The following is a 23,051-nucleotide window of genomic DNA, read 5'->3' as shown; positions in this document are numbered from 1 at the left end:
CTAGATAATAGATACCAGGTAAAACAGGATTCATGTTGGACAGTAACCTGTTACGGTGCTAATTTTGGAAAAAAAAATTATGCGCGACATATTTGTGTGTATATAGTATTCTAACACCCAATGTGAGCCTATGACCTGCAAATGATTGATAGATGAATTAGAAAGAATATGTTCATAATTTATTGTGGATATGGCTTTGAAGAGATACTGTAAGGGCTGTGTCTAATGAGTTACATGCAATATTCTTGTCTTTTTACCAAGATCACTATCATCAGATAGAGGCTTGTACTTTGAACAGTCATGTTTTGCTTGGGATCCAGGGTTTTGTGAAGTGCCATAATGTGCTGTGCAGTGTGTGTTGCTAGTCAGGTACTGGGGCTCCGTTTACTGTGATTTCACGGCAAGACAAGCCAGCAAGTGAGAATTAGATGACAATACTGCTGTTTTATCTCCCCTTTTGATGACTCCTTCCCCTTCATGGCAACCTATGCAAGTTCCATGAGGTTGTGCAGGTAGAAGGCAACCTTTCACATAACATTGTCAAGTCAGGTGACTGCTACCATAGGAGAAATAATGTTATAAATATGCTTGGTAGTATTAAGTTTACTTTCACTTGGAAGTTTACCTAATCAATCAATGAGTGGATCCTGTTTTTCCCAGAACATGACCAGCAGGTAAATAGGGGATATATATTTTGATTGGTACTCAACCTGTGTTAATTTAGAGCTTGTCCACTAACCCAATAACAATATAAACATCTTGAAATTGTTCAGTGGGCAGCTCCTTCTGTGGATCAGTGATAGTGTTTCTGCCTCTGGATGCTAAAATCGTGCATTCAGATCCAGCAAAAATGGTTGGATTTTTGGTGGACAGCAAAAAAGTCCATTCCACACTCCATGTTGTCTGATAAGGGCATGTAAAAAAATCTCTGGTGTCATATTTGGTGTAAACTGGACAAAACTAATTAAAACTCTACCACATATCACACAACAGAGATGAGGTTTACTCTACTGTAAAATGGAATGTTGAAATTGTAATGTAGACAGCTTAAATGGCATCAAATAATAATTCAATAGACAGAGATACTCAAGATTATCTGTGCAGTTAAATTCTGTAGGGAATTATAATTTTGTGTGGCTATTGTTGGCTTGGTGTAGCCCCTGTAAGGCAAACCCTCCGACGATGTTGGGCAACATCTGCCGTATATAGGAAACTGCATGTTATTCTGTTGCAGGAATATAGAGGACAGCACAGATATAAAGTCCCATAACCAAGGGAATTAGCTATTTAAGATAAAAATCCCCAACCCAGTCAGAATTCAAACCCAGGGCTCTCTGAACCATTCAGCTAAGGAGTTGAACAATCTGTAACTGGCCTCAACACTCACCTGGTATGACTCTGAATAACTTCAGATTTGACTGTTGTCAATTTAGGATGGGAACTTACACTTAAGATACCTGCAACTTTTAGTGCTACTGTGTATTAGATGCCTTCCCTTCCCTATCCTCCCCTTTCCTTATGTATTGAAGTTATATGGTGCTTGGAAATTTGACATTCTACCAGACATATCGATAACATACTACTGATCACTATAAATCTTTCTTGACAATGATGTGTTAAACTGAAAAAATTCTGCCTTTCATATGCCTCTTTACCAGCACATGCAAACTACTCTCAGCTTAGTTTGTTATTATTGTTGCCTTATGTTCAAAAATATTAAAAAATCCAGTGAACTTAGTGGCTAAAATGTACAATTATATTAGTAGTGTGGTGCAGTAACATTGAATGTGGCCTGAGTGTTATCTTCGCAGATCACCACACCCTTTGCTGCTTTTCAAGAAAAAGAACATTGTTATCATTCTGGGGGGAGAAGAAAACAGAATTTTTGGAGGAAGTGCATTATATTATTTGTAATAAGTAGTTTTGTACATCTATAGATTGAATGCCTTCCCCAACATAACACAACACACAAATTGAGCTTACAGACTCTTATCTGTCTGAAGTTCCTCGATGTTGCTTTATCTCGCTTGCTCTCTCACTTTGTGCTGCGAGATTATTGCAGCTGAAATACTGTAGTTTTTAAGAAGCTCCTCTTCAGTAGTGGGTAAGAAGGAAACTACTTAATAAATAATATGCATTTTCTTTGGTCACAGTATTTGTTGTATATTATGGAGGCCAAGTTTCAGAGTTATCCAGACAAGCACATTACTTGGAACCAAAGTTGCTGATTTGAGTGACACCTCCAACAAGGTAAAGACTACAGAATATTTTATAACGGTGATCATAGGTGTTCTGTATACTTTGCCTTTGACAAAACTCCATCAAGAGAAGAGATGTAATGTCAAGAGATCTAGGAGGCCAAGGAACTAGAGATTTATTCTAATTCAGCATGCTGAAAATATATTGTTTGGATATCCAAGAGGGTGGTGGCTTCCTGAGACTACTCTGCACTTGCCGAGCAGTTTCCATTGGAAATGTCATTTTGTTCAAATTATGCTCCTGTTACCTAAAATAAAGAAATGAGTTATTTAATATTTTACTAAAATAAGTGAACTGAACTAAACATTTTGAATCAGAGATTCATATAAATTGCTTTTTGTCCTCTCTGTCAGCTAAAAGTCGAGTTGCATGATTTTAAAGTTGTAAAGTACTTTTTGGACACTCTGTGTCTAAAGCCTGAAGGCTGCAAATATTTTAGTCCTGTTTAACAGATCAACTATAGATCTTATGTTCATAGCCAGAATCCTGATGGTAAAGTACCGGGGGAAAGGCAAGATCTTGATCATGGTATTCCTTAATGTAAAAACATATGGCAGTGTCGCAAGAGAGAGGATGTGGCAGTGCTTGTGAAAGGAGTTGTAAGGAATATCAAAACGTGGAACAAGGACTCTACCAGCTGTGTGAAAATTGGAGATGGACACTCATGGTTTGTAACCATGAGTTGTCTCCAGCTGGAGCTATTCATGACAGTTATGGGTGATACAAGAGAACATAAAGAAAACTGTGGGTGAACTCAACGAGTTGCCTTTGCTGATGGCATCATGATTTGGACACAATACAAAATACAGATAAGACTTTATATGTGGAAGGCCAGGTTTCAGGAGTTCAACATAAAGATCAGCAAAACTATGATGGTGGTGATGACGGTGAACAGAGACGACTGACATGCAAGCATAAGACTTGAAGGCAACCTGTTGGAAAGAATGGCCATTTTCACCATACCTCAGCAGTGTAGTAGTCTCGAGGGACAGTTTAGCCACAAGAGAAAACACAAAAAGATTCCAACAGCTACTCAAAACATGCACCTTCATAAAGAGAAATTCATCAAGACTGTAGGCAGATGAAGTTCCTGAGGTCCATCATGCAGAAGACCATGGACTAGTTAATCTCAGCTTCCTGCCTCACCACCTCATTTCTTAAGACATATCTACGAGATGGAGTTGGTATGCCCATACTACGATCATTTGGACACATGATGAAGATGCAACTCTGTGAAGAGGCAGAGTGCATTTGGAAATAGAGGCAGAAGGAAAATGCCAGGTTGTAAGATGAATGAATATGGATGAAGATGGATGAATATGGTCAAGACCTATATTGCAGCTAAGGGAATTACCCTGGATGATGTCGTGAAGGATAGGATATTTATGAGTAGAGGTGAGTGGAAGAAGCTTATCAACATTACCTGGGAAACTGGAACTGCAAACCAGTGATGATGGTGATGATGATATAATATCTCAATTGCAAAAATACAAAAGTTCGTGCAAAATACACATGAATGGCCTTATCACCAAAGTAAGTCTGTCACTCAAATTCAGTAACTAAATCAAGTTTGTGAGGTGTACTAACATTTCTAATACACAGTGTTAAAGTTTATTGGGTACATTGGAAAGAAAACCATATTTTCATAAAAATATTGGAAACTTAGTTTGTTGTCTGATTAACTCTGAAAACCAGTTCCTCCAGGTGCTGCCAATTTGTAGTTCTTTAGAAAGGGCTCTACGTTAGGAGCTTTGTTTTCATCAGAGCTTGCAGAGGACAGCGACTCTGTTATAAATTCCCCAATGCATCATCAAACACACATCATTCATACATTTCTTATTTGATAACCAAATGTGTATGACTGTGCATGAAAATGTTATAGGTATATGGTATTTGGACAAGTTTGTTGCCGACTTTGGGGACAGTGATGGAAAGTGTTTAAAACAAGTAACCTTTGTTGATAAATGTTTCAGTCAGACAATGTCCTTTTTGGTTTCTCGTTCCCAAGATTGGTGTGCAGCAATTCTTCAGTACTCCTTCATTTCTTCTGTTAGTTGTTTCATTCCTGCATAGGGCTTTGCATTCACATCATCAGTGATTATTCTTTTTTCTCCCTGAAAAACATTAATCATAAAGGCATTGTACTTGATAAGGTGTCCAATAAACTGATTTCCTTCCAAAGACTTCTCTTTTTTCCATCCAGAATATTTTCTCCCATTCATCTGCAACACCACAGGTCGAGTATCTCTGATTTTCTCTATTCATTTTTGCCAACGGTCCGTGTTTATGAGTCTACTGCCTTTGTCTCCCTCTACTTCTTACCCTCCACGTCCAAGTCCGTTATTTTCGTAAGTAATCTGTTCTCCATTCGCCTCACATGAACACCACCACTCCCCACTCCCACCCCCCATTGAAGCCAGTTTATGCGTACAGCTTCATCCATAGAGTTCATTTCTGACTTAGCCCTTTATCATCTAATTAAGAGTACCCTCCTGCCATTGTTCCCAGCTGTTTGTTCCAGCAGACACGAAATGTGTGTCACGTTCATATTGGCTAAACAAGGGGCTTTTATGGGTCACGTGAGTAATATCGGTGCTATACCACTAGTTCCAGAAAATGAATGTGTTTGTGGTTTGCACCTCCCCCATTTCCACTGTTCATTTTTTGGTTCTTTACTCGAACCTGGCCGCACAACACTGCATTCATCATGTTCAGAATTTTCTGATTCACTGCTACTTTTCTGTGATCCACAACTGTCACCGCTACCACTAAACACCTGTTCACAATCTGTCATTTCTGACCAACTTTCATTCTCATTCTGTTCTTATTTTTGGAAATATCACGCTCCTTGCTAACAACTGACTTCTCGATAACATGACCTGTTACTAATACTGATGCTGGATGGAGACGGGTCATTTGGAATTCACACTCAGTCGAACAAAACATGAACCAGTAGAGATAATCAAACACAGTCTTTTTTGTGAGAAAGAGCAATTCTTCCTTTTTCAAACAGTAAATAACATGTCATGCTATCTCTTTGTAGCACACCAAAAATACTTGCTCAAATCTGATCAACCAGCATGTTGCATTTCTCACACTATCATACAACTGGAAGCTGTTAGTATATGCCAGTGAGTTAAAAGTAATGAAATGATGTGTGTTTACATGCATTGTTTGAAATATTGTGAAGTCGTGTCTAAAAAAATTTGAAATCATGATATCTGTCTTCAAATTGAGTCAGTTGGCCTTCATTTCAGCCTATAAGGCAGTGAGAAAGAATTAATTTCTGTTGAATATTGCAAGTAGTAGTCATAATAAGTAAGTGAGTGATAGTTTCCTTAGTGTTCCAAAACCAAAAGCTATTTTTGAGTGTAAAACTACTGAGAATAAGGACAAATAATATAGAAGAGCCCTTCTTGTACAACATCCTGTGCAGAAACTTAAAAACCTCAAAGCATATTAGGCGTAACATGATACTTTTAAAAGAAAAACCAAAGAAAGGAAAATTATTCATTTTTATTGTACATGAATTGTAAAAATACATTTTTTAGTACAATGTAAATAAAATATAAAAAATATAGATAGTTAACTATATTGAGGTAAGCCTATTTTAAAATATTGTATATAATAGAGAAACTCCCTAGTTAGAAGCTGTATTGTCTCATCTTCATGTATCGTGGATCGTTTTATTTTGCAGTGCTCAGTCTTGCAAAGTAATGTTTGATATTCTGTAGCATAAAAATCATGAAGAATCTTCAGATTGAATGTAAAGTATTTATTGTCTGTGACTGTAGAGTATGTATCATGTAAGGAACGCAACAACACAATATGTAAAAGAAACACTTTTTAAGCTTCCATTACAAAGAAAATAAAAATGAAATGGAAAAATTGTAAGTTCTTTGAAAAATATACTTCAGAAATAGCAGCAACAAACTGATAACCAAAATAAAGACAGTGGTTGAGCGTTTGATACAGTACAATGCAGTTTATTGTTTGCTTTCATTTGTTTAACCTTATCTAATTTCCTATCCTAATATGTATACAAAATGGAGTTTACTTCCAGAGCATTTGGCAGAGTAAAGGTCTATGGACTCTCCTACACGATTTCCACAAGTTATGTTAGAGAGCTTCGGCATAATACGGGTCTATATGCGCACTTGCCTACCTGCAGGCATACTGAAGCTCTCCAACCATTTTCAAGCTCATATCTCGAAACACGCCGGGTGTAAGATAGACCCTTATTCAGCTGCACGCTTCATTTGTGAGGAAGAAGAAAATGAAACTGTCACAAAAGTCACCACACTCTGCAACTCTGTGTTACAATATGTTTGTGTTTATCCATGATTTATCAAGAAACAGGATGATGGAAGAAGGAAACTTAATGGAAGAGCAGATTCGCCTAGTTCATAGGCTCTAAGTTTGGGGAAGAATTATACTATTTCCTCAAGGTAAGCTATAACAACAGTATTCTTTTTTTCACTAGTGGTAACCAAAACTTTTTTTTTTTTTAATGTCATTTACAAGAGAGTAGCATATATCAATTTAACATAACACTGGCTGCTCACGTACTTGCTCATGTTCTCGGGCCCGTCACTCTGTAGCTGCTCACATATACAGTAGGTGCATGCCACCGCTTGCCATGAAATACTTTTAGCTTATCATTGATTTGTCATGAAGAAGACATTCTAGCATTTTTTTACTGCCAAAACATTCAATGTCCTCATTCTACGAGGGCCATCCGGAAAGTAGTACCCGTTAGCGCTGCATGAAGCGCTGACTCGGGTGGCCGCTGGGCAAGGTCAGACCGCGTCAGTGGCTTGTCTGCCTGCTCTGTGCAAGGTTGCGTGACGCTAGCATTGCCTGTATTGTGTCTGTGATCGCTTAAAATGTTTAAACAAATTGAGAACCCCACCAGTTGTGAAGTGAGGGCCGTGATTAAATTTCTTAATGCACAAAACGTTCGACTTTGTGATATTCATCGCCAATTAACGGAGGTGTACGGAGACAACGTGATGGACGAGTCGTCTGTTCGGCGCTGGTGTTGCAACTTCAACCTGGGGAGGGGGAATACACATGGCGAGGAGCGTTCAGGGAGACCATCTGACATTACAGAGCAACTGCCGAACGCAGTAGACGAATGCGTGAGGAACGATCGGCGCATCACAATTGATGAACCCTGTGAATATTTTCCTAATGTGTCTCGAACAACTGTTCATGAAATTGTCAAAGACCATCTGCATTATTCAAAAATCTGTGCAAGGTGGGTCCCTTGCATGCTTACAGAGGAGAACAAAACCAAGCGTATGGCTGCAGCACTGACGTTTCTGGGACGTTATTCCGATGAAGGAGACTCTTTCCTGACTTGCATCAATACTGGGAACGAAACATGGATTTGTTATGCATCACCTGAGAGTAAATAACAGTCAATGGAGTGACATCATGCTCATTTACCAACCAAACCAAAAAAATTCAAGACAGTTCTGTCCACCAGGAAACTCATGGCAACCGTTTTCTGGGATCGCCGAGATGTACTGCTCATTGATTTTATGGCCCTTGGAGACACAATTAACACTAATGCGTATTGTGAAACATTAAAGAAATTACGGCGGGCAATACAAAATCAATGGCGAGGTCTATTGTCTACAGGCGTCATTCTCCTTCATAACAATGCCAGGCCTCATGCAGCTGCGATAACACAACAACTTTTGCAGCAATTCAAGTGGGAAACCTTCGACCATCCCCCGTATAGGCCGGACTTGGCCCCTTCGGATTTTCATCTTTTTATGAAGTTTAAAGACTTTCTGGCGGGAAAAAGATTTGACAGCGATGAGGAACTTAAATGAGTCGTGACTACGTATCTCAATACTCTGGCGGCGGAGGACTATGACGCTGGAATACAAAAACTCGTCCGACGTTATGACAAATGCTTAAATTTGCTTGGAGATTATGTGGAGAAGTAGTGTAAAGTATGCTCTTTCCAATAAAAATGTGTATATTTGTTAATATTTACTCCTCTGTCTTTATTGCGCAAACGGGTACCACTTTCCGGATGGCCTTCGTAGTAATGGTCTGAGCTGGATTTACATATTGTTAATGAATTATATTTTTTACAAATTGTACAAAATTGTGTTGATTACCTCCTAGTCAATACTCAATATTACATCCAATTAAGCTTCTTAATTGGATGTAAGAAGTTCAACCGTCAATACGGATCTAACTTGATTTACTAGTTTCATTTCCGTATTGATAGTTCACTTATGTACCTATATGTCTATACATAATACGGATCTAATACAAGATTTATAGTCTCTGTAATGAATTATATGCTGATAACGTCTGATATTCCCAATAAATGCAACAAAAGTGAAAAAGAAGCAACTGGAGGTGATGTTTTAAGTGCCAATTCTGTGTGTTCGGATTCAAAGAATGATACATTTATAAGGTAGCGTATTAAGTCAGATCAGCAGGATTCTTCTGACAGTAAAAATGGTATAGACATGAGTATTCCTGACAATTTTTTTTTTTTAATGTTAACACATTGGTGACCGGGTCCAAACGAAGGCTACTACCCCCTGCTGACCGGATAGTTCAAGCGTGCAAGAACGAATTTACACTGCTGCATTCAAACTCGTGTAACGCAAGAACTATTCTAGATATCGACCTCAAACTTTTAAATTACGAACTGGATTATCTTTTGAGAAGCCACTGACTGTATCTATACCTACTACATACTGCAAGTGCCATTTATACTAGACTTATGTCCATCTGAGTCTCTGCTGTATTCAAACACATGAGATTGTTGTCCATGATTTGACATAGAAGGACCAAAAGCAATGTCAGAATCACTCACATAATTAGAAATACTTAATTCACTGTTTCTAGTTACTCTCTGATAACCGGTCTGCACGTAATTCATCGACTAGACCGTGTAAAACTTATAATTTCGCCATCAGATTGTAGCAGCGCTCAAGGAAACGAGAGGTCCGTAAAAACGAGAATTCTCATACCCCATCACGTACGGTCAGCTGAGAAGCTACGAGAATTCTCAGGGCCCATCACCAATGTGTTAAACAAGTAGCAAAATAAAAAAGTGATTAAAAATTTAAGAGGAAGTGTGATGTACAGATATGGAAGGATAAAAGAGATGTGCTGATGATTTTCTTTTTTTATTTGCTTTGTCACACCGACACTGCGAGGTCTCTTGGTGACAATAAGAGAGGACTGGAAAGGAAGAGATTGTGGCCTTAATTTAGGTACAACCACAACATTTGCCTGGTGTGAAAATGGGAAACCATAGAAAACCGCTATCTCCTAAATTAAAGCTAACAGTTGCACACCTCGAACCGTGTTCCCAACTTGCTCGGTATGTGTGGATGATATTCACTATCGATTCATCACATGGACATGGTTAAAATTGTATTGGAAGTGGGGACCAATGATAAGAAAACTTGAGTAGATTGTGCAGATAAGTATCGGTCATACTGTCCGATGCTAAGAAACCGAGGGCTGTAGGACAGTGGATAGAAAGCATCACTGTGATATTACCTCACTCTGCTGTATATGCTCCCAGTAAAGACTAGTTCAGCCATGCGATGTCACCACGCTCTGCTCAAACGTTAAGCATGCTCCCATCACTCATAAGAATGCCTGCTTATACCACCAATGACACATAAGGGTCTGCCTATCTCCTCTCCCCTGCCAGGTTCACCATTACCTCTTACCCCCCTCTCCAAACGTTAAACAAGCTCCCGTCACTCGTAAGAGAGCCCCTCCTATACTGGCAATAACACAGAAAGATCCGCCCATCTCCTCTCCCACTCTAGGTTCCCCACCACCTCTACCACACAAATACAATACCAGAAGCCAAAAAAAAAAAAAAAAAGGGGGGGGGGCAGACAAGTTAGCAACTCCAAAGCAGCAGGATGTACCTGTCATCTTAATAATAACAAATTCCACTATCTGTATACGAGGACGGTTTGAAAAGTTCTCGGAATCACCGCTAGATGTCAGTGCTAGAGCAACGAGGTTCCCGCGCAATAATCACACATCCTTTGTGAGTGAACACGTGGCGCGTCAGTGCTCTAGCTGCAGGAGTGTGGTAGTGGCAACTCTTCGTTGTTGTTTCCGCGTAGTGATTTGTGACAATGGAAAAAACTGAGATTCGAGCAGTGATTAAATACGTTGTAAAGAAAGGTATGAAAGCAAAGGAAATTCATGCTGACTTTCAGAACACACTGGGGGACTCTGCTCCTTCATTTGCAACCATTGCCAAGTGGACCAGCGAGTTTAAATTTGGTCGGGAGAGCTTGGATGATGATCCGCGTAGTGGACGGCCAAAAAGTGTTACGACCCCAGAATTTATCGCAAAAGTGCATAAAATGGTCATGGAGGATCGTCGATTGAAAGTGCGGGAGATTGCTTAAGCTGTAGGGATGTCTTCTGATCGAGTACATTATATTTTAACCGAAGAATTGGGTATGAAAAAATTATCCGCAAGATGGGTGCCGCGGCTCTTGACACTGGACAATAAACGCACCAGATTGGAAATGTCCGAACAAAGTCTGGCCCGTTTTCAGTGCAACCAACAAGATTTTTTGCACCGGTTTGTGACTACAGATGAAACTTCAGTCCACTACTATACTCCAGAGACAAAACATCAGTCAAAGCAGTGGAAACATGCTGATTCACCACCACCAAAGAAAGCCAAGGCAGTGTGTTCGGCCGGAAAGGTCATGGCCTCAGTTTTCTGGGATGCAAAAGGCATTCTGCTGATAGGTTATCTTCCTAATGGCCAAACAATTACGGGGCAATACTATGCAAACCTCCTAGACCAACTACAGGAAAAGATACGTGAAACAAGGCCTGGTTTGGCAAGGAAAAAGGTCATCTTTCATCAGGACAACGCTCCGCTGCACACAAGTGTTATTGCCATGGCAAAACTTCATGAACTGGGGTACGAATTGTTGCCACATCCACCTCATTCACCTGATTTGGCACCATCAGACTTTCACCTATTCCCCAAGCTGAAAATTTTCCTCGGTGGACGGAGATTTTGTACAAGGGAAGAACTGACAGCCGAATTGGAGAAGTATTTTGCAGGCCTGGAGGAATCTCATTTTCGAGATGGGATCAAGGCATTGGAACATCGCTGGACCAAATGCATTAGTCTACAGGGAGACTGTGTTGAAAAATAAAAACAGTTCCACCGAGGTAAGATACTTAATTCTAGTACATTCCGAAAAATTTTCAAACCATCTACGTAAATTGGTCGGAGGTCAAGTTCAACGTTCTCGCAAATTTGCGTAACATAACTTACTACCTACATTTGTAAACAAGTTGATCAGCATTTTCAAGTAGAGCCCACATTTGACTCCTGCACACATTCTATATCCTGTCTGTTATATTTTAAGCAATATGGATTATTGTGTTTTCACAATTTAGCTTGTGGGCACTCTATTTTAACTTACATTCTGGAAACACCACATCACATAAGTTGCATTTTAATTTTCGTTTTTCTGTAAGATTGGTGTTCACCTTGGTGCTGTTTTTATAGAAAAACATATACTACTGTTTTTAAGACGAAGATTCAATAATAGTTTCAGGCACAAGGTTTTGAATGGACATTGTGATAATTTTAAATGTTCATGTTATCACATTTTTGAAGTCCTTCAATGTTGTTTTTTAGATGTAATGTAATTTGGTTTTTAGACTACTGTAATTTTAATTTTGCCTATTGTCTTTTTAATGTGTTTACAACTGTTTACGAACATCATTTTAAGATTAAAATTAAGATTTAAAAGAGTGAAACATGTCCCTTAGAAATATTAATTGTATGAAAGTGTAAACACCAATAAGGGTGATTCGTATTGAATAGGTGGATAGAAATACTGTACTTATTATAATTGCTGTGCATAACATCATTCAATACAGAACAACCATGAGAATAAGTTAGAGTGGAGCGTTTAAAGGTAGGGGAGATCATAACATGAAGATAAAAGTTGGAATTGAAGAGGACAAGTTGGGGCAAATATTCATTTATAGGAAGAGGAATTAGGAATTGGAATAATGAATCAAGGGAAATCTTCAAATAAATTTCAAAGTTCTTAGAAATCAGTTAAGAAAATACTAGTTTAACAAGTGATAGGGAGTCTGCCACCTTGGGTGACTGTCCTATATGTAGATCATTGATTGATTGATTGATTGATTATGTTACAAGCTTAGTATTTGCATTTAATGAAGTTCATAAAAAATCCTTTCATACTCTAATTTCGTACTAAAAGTGAACATTTGAATAACTTTTAGTTACATTATTCTTTGGTGGCAAATAATGGGAAAACCTAAGTTTCATATTTTTCAGGCAGATTTTGATTGTAAAGATAAATCTGAGATAACTGGACCAGTTTGCAATTATTAATAGAATAATGATTCAGGTACCGCTAGATTTTTTTTTTAAATTTCCCTTCTTCTATCCATCTTTCCCGAGCTCTTGAGCTAAACACCAATCTTGAATACTTCATAATACAGATCCAAAAGAATTGCCTCCAGCCCAAGATACACTTGAGGCTTTAAAAAAATTGTATTCTAATATTCATCTCCTCTAACATCACATCAAATGATGGATATCAACATAGTTCTTAATTATGACGACAAGCACACAAATAAGGAACTCTGTGGGGTGTTGATCAGCTAAGTGCATCAGTAGACAGTCATGGAGTTCTCAAAGAGCTTTGCAAGATCTTCCTCAGACTGCTCACGAGGTGCCAATTTGGTGATACGATGCTGAAAGAAAGAAAGAAAGAAAATGTAGACAGTTAAAATTATATAGAGACTATTAGCCATTTCTCACCTAAATGTTGTTGATTTCTTTCTTGAAAAATACATTTCTGGAATGGGTACAATGTCAGAAAAAGAGAGAAAATTATGGAATTTTAAAACAAAATCGGCTGCAAGTGTTCTGGAGAGGTACCAGCATAATCAGGCTCACCAAAAGAATGATGTAACAAAAATATTTTAATCGAAAGCGACTTTCAACCTATTAGGTCGTGTTATGTACATTTAGTACGTGATGAAGAGATGTTAAGTACAGAACAAAAATGGCCAACCAGACACCAGTGGGATCCGAACCCACAACTTCCCGATTTTGCGCTGGTTGCTCTACCAATTGAGCTATGGTGGCCTAGGCCATCTTTGTTCTGTTGGAAAGGATCTAAGCTACAGGTCTGGTACTACTACCATCACACTGTAGAGTGCGTTTAAGTTGCTATTAACCCTTAACACTCGTGCGGCAAACAGTGCCCGACAACGAGAATATCCCGCATAGATCGTATGTCAGGCAATGTCCGACATGATTTTCTTCTCTACATCTCCTTTGTTGGGTTACGCATGCATGAATTACAGGTACAGTAAGCTAATGCCATCTTTCGACAACAATTTGAAGATAAAAATTTCATTGTTTCGTATTGAAAGTATTAACGTTAAAAATTAAATAATTGAAAAAGAGGTTCAACCTATTCAATACATAAGAGAAAGAAATGTAGTGATTACATTCTTATTTAATAGTAATTAGAAATGGGACCGGTTTCGACCCTAGTCCAGGTCATCGTCAGCCGTTCAAAACAAAAAAAATATGAAAAATAATGCATATAAAAAAGAAAAAGATTAAGTGAACTCTGGATCGGTGTAAGATGAAATATAAATTGATATTACGTACTGTTTTCTTCTAAGTGACTCACAATTTCTACCCCCATCATCAATTTATATTTCATCTTATACCGATCCAGAGTTCACTTAATCTTTTTGTTTTTCATATGCATTGTTTTTCATATTTTTTATGTTTTGAACGGCTGACGATGACCTGGACTAGGGTCGAAACCGGTCCCATTGCTAATTACTATTAAATAAGAATGTAATCACTACATTTCTTTCTCTTATGTATTGAATAGGTTGAACCTCTTTTTCAATTATTTAAATTTTAACAATTTGAAGCCATGTAAAGCTATGATCTCTTTGAAATCAGGCTTTGTGGGCATTCTTTCTGAGTTTGTAAACAGCATTGTTTAGCAACATGGCGTCGTTCGAGCAGCATGAGAAGGAAATGGCCAGACTTTTTGATGAAAGTGACATTGATTTCAGCGATAGTGAGAGCGATTTTCAATTAAGTGGTGAGGAAGATATTGCGGAACAAGGCCGTGTTGGTGAGTTGAGTGAAGAAGATCCTGATAATGAGAAAAGTATGCTAAATGGCAGTGCTGGTACCTCTATTGATGGCTGGAGGGAATACCGTGACACGGAATTGGACTTCAAAAGAGCCCATTACAGGTACATCAGGTTATAAGCCACCGCAAGCGACTAAACTTACAAGTTTCCTTCTGTAAAATAGCCAAAAGAGTCAAGTGAAATACAGACAAAACAGAAGGGAACTGATAAAGCAGTTGGTTGGAGATGTTCGGAACAAGGACTAACACAAGCGCGGTCAACAACCCACTTCTTATCAAGAAGAACATCTAAATGGTTGTCCCCACTTCATTTATTCTCATCTACAGACGTGAACTAAAGACCGCGCAGTTTGCAGTGACCGTAAAATGATGGGGGGGTGACTTGAGATGGTATTTTTGTGCAATGCTTTTAGGAAATGGAGTTAGATAGGTTGATATCATGCTTACTTGAGGCAGAGTCCCCTTCACGAGAGCAGGAATATCAGCTTTCGTGTAGCCAAGTGCACTGAGTCCATTTTCAATCTTCATGATCTGCATGTATTTACGAACTGTTTCGGCGAGTATTTTTCCTTAAAAAAGAAAATGATGATTAGCAATGTTGGTGTTCTGACAAAATTATTACATACGCCTCTTAAAAATTCTCAACATAGAAAAATTAGAAATTATCTTGCCATTTGATGAAAAACACATTCTCTTCCAGTAATAAGATTTTTAAATAAGACAATTAGCGAGGAAGTGCAAACAATCAAAGAAATAGGATACAGTCATTCTTTTATAAGAAAAAACTTTTAGCTGAAAAATTCATACGAACTTACCAATATCTGCGGCTAATACAAGAGGGAAAGGCAAATCATTAGATACAAACACTAAGTCAAAGAGGATTGAGATGTGAAAATGGTAAATGGTATGAAATGGCATATGCCTTTCAGTACCAGGAGTGTCCGAGGACATGTTCGGCTTACCAGGTGCAGGTCTTTTGATTTGATGTCCGTAGGCGACCTGCGCGTCATAATGAGGATGAAATGATGATGATGGCACGTACACACAACCCCTATGCCAGCTAAATTAACCAATGATGGTTAAAATTCTCAGCCCTGCCGGGAATCGAACCCGGGACCCCTTTACCAAGGCCAGCATGCTAACCATTTAGCCATGGAGCCAGACTGGTAAATGGTGCCACACACAGATATGCGACAGTAACACTAATATGTTGATTGTAGGAAAAGCTAGAGAAGCTGTAAAGACACGGGTAGGCCTGACTGAAGGATTTTATGAGGCTGGGGAATCCTGAGACTTAAGACACTTTCATTATCCAAAATAACACTTAACAACAAGGAACTTGCAAACATGGATAGGAACACATAGTTTATAACTGTTAGATTCTTCAGTCTGCTGAAACTAATTTTGAATAATAAATGTAAAAACTGTCTCACACAAGTCCACATCATGGGAGATGGGCAACGTCATCAAGTAGGGAATAGCCTGTGGGGGTGAAGTACAATGGGGACTGTGTGGGCCCGAAGACTGCTACAGTAGCTGTGAAGTTCCTCCAGGAATCCTGGAAAAGATGGCAGCTAACATGGCTCTGGTGAAGTCAGGACAGGCCTAGCAAGCCGGTGATGGATATTAACCCGCTTTCAAGGAAACGAGGAAAGATAAGCCAGACGGATATAACAGACGACGACCCTGGCGAGGAACAGGATTAAGAATTGGCACATTGAATATACAAACATTGATGGGAAAAGTAGAAGAGGTTGTAGACATGATGGAAAGAAGAAAACTGGATGTACTAGGGCTGGCAGAGACTAAGTGGAGGCGTGAGGGTAGGAGAGATCTGCGGAATGGTTTTTGGTTGTACTGGATAGGAAATGATGAGGGGAAAGCGAAATGGGGTAGGAGTGGTAGTAAGAAATAGATTGAAAGAGGAAGTAAGAGGGATAAGTGACAGGTTGATAAGTTAAAATAACAGTCAAAGGAAAATCCTGGGAAATTGTACAAGTATATGCTCCACAAGCAGGATGCACACAATAGGATAAAGATGACTTTGAGGAAGAATTGGAGAGACAAATGAATGGACAAAATAACGTGGTAATGGGGGCTTGAATGGAAAGGGTTATGAGAACGTGCTTGGAGTGGAAGGATGAGGAAATAGGAATAAAGAAGGAGAAAGACTACTGGATTTGTGCAAAAGAAATGGGATGATGGTTGGGAACTCGTGGTTCAGAAAGAGAGAAAGCCATAAGATAACATGGTATAGCAGTGACTGGTCTAGGAAATCCATTGTAGGTTACATGATCTACGACTGGGAAATGCTAGGGGCTTTACGTCGCGCCGACACAGATAGGTCTTATGGCAAACTGGGAAATAAAGAGGAATGTTACAGATGTAGGGCCAATACCATCAGAGGCCCTAGACAGTGACTGCAGACTACTGGTAATGAAACTGAGAACAATGACGGAAAGGAAGAGAATAGAAAAGCAAGAAAGATGTATCAAAAACCAAGGAAGAATACCAGGAAAAAATAAGATTGAATGTACCAACAGATGATACAAAAACAGGAGAGGAGGAATGGGAAAGGTTCAAGAGGACACTAGAAAAAACTGCAGAGGAAGTTGGTGGGAGAACTAGTGCCAGGAAAAGATGCAAGGAGACCCTATGGTGGAACGACGGAGTCAAAGCGGCAGTTAGAGAGAAGAATAAAGCTTTCAGAGTGTGGTTTCAACAGAGGACAACGGAGACAAGACAAGAATATAAGACGAAAAAGGAAGAAGCTGAAAAGGTTGTATCAGAGAAGAAAAAATGGATGGAAAAGTGGATAAACATGATGGAAGAGGATAACAAAGGAAATAAAAAAAGTACTGTATGGAATGGTCAAGAGTAAGAGAGATGATGTTATAATGTGGCCTTATCATGTATTGAAAGTAGTATGGAGCAAAAGGAAGACCCCTGAAGTTTGGAAGAAGGGGGTAATCATATCCATTTTCAAGACGGGGAATAGAAAAGAGTTTAAGAACTATAGGGGAGTCTCGCTGATATGCCACTGTGCAAAGGTGTTTGAGAATATTCTGGAGAATAGAATCAGCAAGAGGGTGGAAGAAAATTTAAGAGAAGAGCAGTATGGTTCCAGATCAGGAAGGTCCACAGTAGACCTTATATTCGCAGTAAGACAACTACAAGAGCGTCATTATGAATGCGGTAAGGATCGTGTGATGGCCTTCGTGGACTTTGACAAAGCGTATGACCATATGTGTAGAAACAAGGTATGGAAAGCCTTACAGAGAAAAGGTGCCGAGGAACAGACCGTAGAAAGAGTGAAGGAGACGTACAATGGGAGTGTCCGGTATGTGAAAATAGGAGGAGGAGAGAACAGGCTGGTTTGATCAAAAAAGGTGGATTAAAACAAGGAAGTGCTCTGTCACCTTTGCTCTTCATAGTAACAATGGACGAGATAATGACAGAAGTGGCAAGAAAAATTAGAGAAGGAAAAATGAAAGTGATGATGTTTGCAGATGACCTGCTAGTCTGGGGAGAAAAGGAAGAGGATATCCAGGAACAGTTGGATGCACGGGTAGATGAGGTGGAACAATATGGAATGAAATTTAATGCCCAAAAGAGCGAGATAGTGATCAGAACTAGAAAGAAGGAGAGACCTACAAGAGGGATAATGCTTGGAGGGGAACAGCTTACGAAGGTAGAGAGTTTCAAGTACGCAGGAAGTATCAAAGAGGAAAGTGGAAGAAATTATAAGGAAATAATTGAGCATGGAAGACAAGCAGGAGCATTCCTGAAAAGTGTCAGAAGCCTGGTTTGGGGCAAGGATGTCCCTGAGAGAAGCAAAAGGGTGATATACAAGATGTACTATATACCTATTCTGAAGTATGCAGCTGAGACTTGGGTAATGAGGCAGAGAGCTGTGAATAGAATACAGGCAAGTGAAATGAAATTTCTGAGCAGCAGGATAGAAGTGACAAGATGGGATAAGATTAGAAATGAGTAGGTTTGAGATGTAGTAAAGAAAGAGCCACTACAGAATAGGATAGAGGCATCTAGACTTAGATGGTATGGACACATGAAGAGAATGACAGAGGAAAGAACACCGAGGAGGATGCACGAAATGCAGATAACAGGTAAATGACCAAGAGACAGGTGGATAAAAGGAGTGGAAGAGTGTACAGAGAAGAGGAGAGGACTGGGCAAGAGTGGCTACAGAGAAGTGGTGGGAAGACAAGAGGAGATGGAGAGGCTTATGTTCCAAGCAGACCCAGCCAACAGCTGGAAACTGCAGATGACAATGATGAAATGTAAAAACTACCTGAAAACGAAAACATATGGTAACAGAATTATACCTGAAAAAGAAACTACTTTATTAAAATAGAATGACACGTTTCGTTCTTGAAAGGACATCATCAGATTCTAACAAATCATATTCATATTTAGAAATGTATAAACATTTACTTCCATTTAAGTCCTTAAAAACTTGAATATTGGAACGTATCTTATTGAAGTCCTCGCTACTCTCCACTCTCGGTTACAGAAGTGAAGTAATTATCTGCTGTTATACTTTTCCCAGTGTTGTCCATAGGTTTCATCATTCTTACAAGTACATTGTGCAGTGCCCTCCACTACATGCACTAGCCATGCATCTTGGTGGATGTGCCAGTTATCAACTGATGAGCCTAAATTGACATACTGGGGAGAAATGCTGGCAACCAGGAATCAGTTACACTCAACTTTCGATTTACCGTAATCGGATCAACCGCATTGCGGCTTAACCGCGATATCAATAACATTAAAAATTCACGAGTGTTGGGAGTTACAGTAATACAGGTATTTCTGAAGACAATGGATTTCTTGGATTTGATACAGTTAGTACAGTGACCGAAGCTGTAAAAACTGTCCCAGGTGGAGAGGAATTTGACAAAGACAATATTCATCAGTGGCTCGATTGTGACCAGAACGACCAAGGCTATGAAGAGCTGACAGATGAACAGATTGTTGACAAGTAAAGGGCAGGGAGGGAGTAGGGAGTGAAAGTGATAAGCAGGGAAAAACAGCTGCTCGTGCGGCACAAGCACAACAAACAGTTACGCATGGGGCTGCCTTGGCAAATGTCGAGTCATTGCTGGAGTACATAGAGGGCCAGGATGATGCTGTCATCACTGAAAAACTTGTTATGAGAAACTTGAGAAGCAAAATAAAGAAAAAGTGTTCTCGGCACAAAAGTAGAAAACCATGACATTATTTCCAGAAACAGTAAAGTTAGGTAGTCGGAATATTTTTCTCTGCCTTATTAGTTTCAACGAAAAATGCTGTTTATTTTTCCAATTATTAATTGTGCTAAGTGCTACTTTTGCTGCAACATATTGGGTAAGTTAATAAAAAACAATACAGTAGTATGATTTATTATCATGTTAACAGTACTTTCAGCACACCTGTTCTAACTTTTAACCCACGCTCCCAAGGTGAAAGCCCCTGGATCTCCGTTTAGTCTCACTTTATGACAGGGCAGGGGATACTGTGGATGTATTCTTCTTCCCCCACCTATAGGAGGGAAAAGTGCCAGTAAATTTTCACTGCCTCTCCCTGTAATTATTGCACAGTGATTGTGATATGGAGGAGCAGACTATTGAACACCTCATCTGACGCAATCCAATGGCTGAAGATTGTGAATGTTTTAGTTTTGTACATTTTGTGTAAATAAATAAAAATGAAACCTCGTTAGTGCATTTCTCATTAACACATTTTCCCGCTTAGCATGTTGTAAATTTGAAGTCTTGATTACCACTGTATTAACCTTAGCCAAGCGTTGCCCGTCTTTATCCGGAACCCGTCTACTCCCATGCGAGCGACAGACATTTCTATCCGGAATTTTGAGTTACGCGATTATGTGACCCTATGTTTCCTCTTAGGGTTGGAATATTAGCCAATAGACACCAGAAGCATATAGACAGGGCCTTTATTTAGGCGAAACACAGGTATTTGGAATTTTTAGCAATAAGGTGTTTGTTCCGAAGTGTAGTTTCCATGCTGGTGTACTTCATATAAGTTTGTTGACATTGGGAAAGTTCGTGTTTTACCTTTTCTAGACGTTAAGTAATGGAAATATATTCAAAACAAGAGTGAAATAGTCACAATTATTAAATAGTGATGATGATTACCCGGAAATGAGTGATAATGAGCGGGAAAGCGAGAAAAGTGAAATCGTTGCAAGTGAGTGCGAAAATAACCTAAGTGACAGAGCAGACAAAGACGATGATCTGTGGCCTGTGTTGTCTGTGTTCTCTGTGTTGTCTGTAAGGTCCAAAAAGTAAGAAAAGAGACTATTATTGTAAAATTTGCACAGCAAAGCCATTCGTACACCCCGATACATGCTTTGAAATGTATCGCACAAGTGAAAGTTTCTACACCGCCAGGGAAGACTCAACATCACGTGTATAAAATTATATCATAAATACTAGTTAGACTGTTACTATACATGTTTAATGGTGAATTTGCCAGATCAATATTTATAGCAGTAGTCATATTGAATTATGAAGTAGGGTAGAAAGTGAATTACAGCTCAGTTGTTTAGTGATCTTAATTGAGACTACTTTGTGTTGTGCCTTGTGCCATTTTTGCACTAAATCCAACACTTCAGGATTTATTTTTTCAAGATTACTTGCATACCTACAAGCTGAACTCCTGAAATCAGGTATGATTGACTACCTTAGAGTACTTACATATTTGAATTTTTATGTGTGTTAAGAATAAAAAATATTTTTACAAAAAATAATTAATTAATTACACTCACAAGCAAAAACTTATTCCCTTGAAGAGGGTTAAATCTATATAAAAATAACTAGCTTATTGCGTCACGAATTTTTGCTATTACCGCTTAGTATGACAACATTTTTCCTAGCCCTGAAAATGTTATTTGTCATCCCTTATGCAAGAAACATGATATCTAGCTCTGGTAAGAGCCATTGCCACAGTTGCATGATTACAGAAAAAGGCCTTGAATTCCTGAACTTCACAGGATAAGTTGCACTGTCAGGGAGCAAGCTGTTAGCCCTCAGGAATGTTCAATTTTGCTTGGCGGTTAGCAGCAAGATTGGTGAATAATACAGTGAGCCTATTTGTGCTTGTATTTCGCATTCCATTCATAAGTTAGGAACTTATTTTGTGGCGAGTGGTACAGTGAAGTGCAGCTAATATTTGCCGTGTGATACGGTAGCATATATCTGGATTACGAACATGATCATGTGAAATTATTAAGATGGTGCATATTTGTCTCGTGATAGCCTGGTTATGGATATGGAAAAAGCCATGAAATTCCTTATTAATGAAGACAAAATTAAAATCTGTCAGAAAGTGGACTGGTGTCCGAATCTTAAAGCATGAGAGGTCGCGAATGTTGAACTCGCGCCTTTGAGTTTTGGCTCGATCACACGAGTTGGTCGAAATTTAGTCAAAGTGGTGCCCGAAGTCATACCTCCCTGTCTCACATGATCGAGTGTAACCTTCAATTCACTGTCTAGGAGGATGACCAGAAAAAAAACGTTTAATAACCCAGTGCTCTGAAATAAAAGTCTTCTACTAACATTTGTTTCAGAAAGAGTTTGATCTGCAATAATACTTTGATATTTTTATTGGCCTCCACACGTTTTCATATTTGTTGTTTGGTGTTTTTTCACACATTTCAGTGCCCCAGCGGAAAAGGTTTTCATATTTGTTATCTAATGTTTTTCACATCTTTAAATACTTTCCTCTCATCTTTAGAAATGGTAGATAAAGTTTTTGCTGTACCCATGGATACACGACATAAAATGCCCTTGTGTCGGAAAAAATAGTATCTAGTATTTCTATATCTCTGCTGAATAGAAATTAGTATCACTAGTAGGCTGAGACAAGGAAGTGTTCTATCGCCAATCCTGTTTAAAATAGTAATGGATGACATCATGAGAACAGCAAAAGCAGCCTATGGAGGAAGTGAAATGAACATGTTGGTATTTGCAGATGATATTGTGATTCGGGGAGAAGAGGACATGAATGTTCAAGAACAGTTGGATGTGGTGAATTGGAAGATTGAAGAATGTGGATTGAAAATAAGTGTAGAAAAGAGTATAACTCTCGTTATGACTAGAGGGGAGAAAGAAGAGAAAGGTCAGATTAGACTTGCAGACAAACCCCTGGAAGTAGTGGAGACGTTCAAATACCTGGGGAGTAAATTAATGGAGAATGCTTGACTGGATGCTGAAATTAGTAAGAGGATTCAAGCTGGAAGCTGTTTCTATCATAGCGTAAGAAACATGTTACGGGACAAAGATGTGCCAATGGAAACAAAGGAAACTGTGTACAAGTTGTATTAGGTACCCATAACAACTTACGGAGCAGAAACTTGGACAATGACAAAGAAGGATGAGAGTTGAATACAGGCAGAAGTTCTTGAGGAGTATGATATAGAAGAGTAGAAGAGACAAAATAAGGAATGAAAAAATCCAGAAAGAAATTGGAGTGGAAAAAATGAATGATAGAATAGAGAAGAGATGACTAAGACGGTTTGGGCACATAAAGCGAAAAGAAACCTGGACTGGGACA

At 38.9% G+C, this 23,051-nt stretch overlaps 1 protein-coding gene across 1 annotated transcript in view; it reads right to left on the bottom strand.

The window, feature by feature from the left end:
• Positions 1-10,136: 10,136 nt before the first annotated feature.
• The window catches only part of T3dh (Type III alcohol dehydrogenase), a 50,198-nt gene continuing 37,283 nt past the window's right edge, over positions 10,137-23,051 (bottom strand). The window contains exons 9-10 of the mRNA XM_067154312.2: positions 14,922-15,043; positions 10,137-13,038 (exon numbers count right to left, since the gene is read on the bottom strand). Coding sequence (XP_067010413.2) covers positions 12,955-13,038; positions 14,922-15,043 — 206 coding nt within the window. The 3' untranslated portion in view covers positions 10,137-12,954. The remainder of the gene's footprint in view (positions 13,039-14,921; positions 15,044-23,051) is intronic.

The sequence above is a fragment of the Anabrus simplex genome, chromosome 10, assembly GCF_040414725.1.
Source record: "Anabrus simplex isolate iqAnaSimp1 chromosome 10, ASM4041472v1, whole genome shotgun sequence".
Lineage (NCBI taxonomy): Eukaryota > Metazoa > Arthropoda > Insecta > Orthoptera > Tettigoniidae > Anabrus > Anabrus simplex.
The sequence above is the reverse complement of the archived record's forward strand: the minus strand, read 5'-3'. Positions and strand labels throughout refer to the sequence as shown.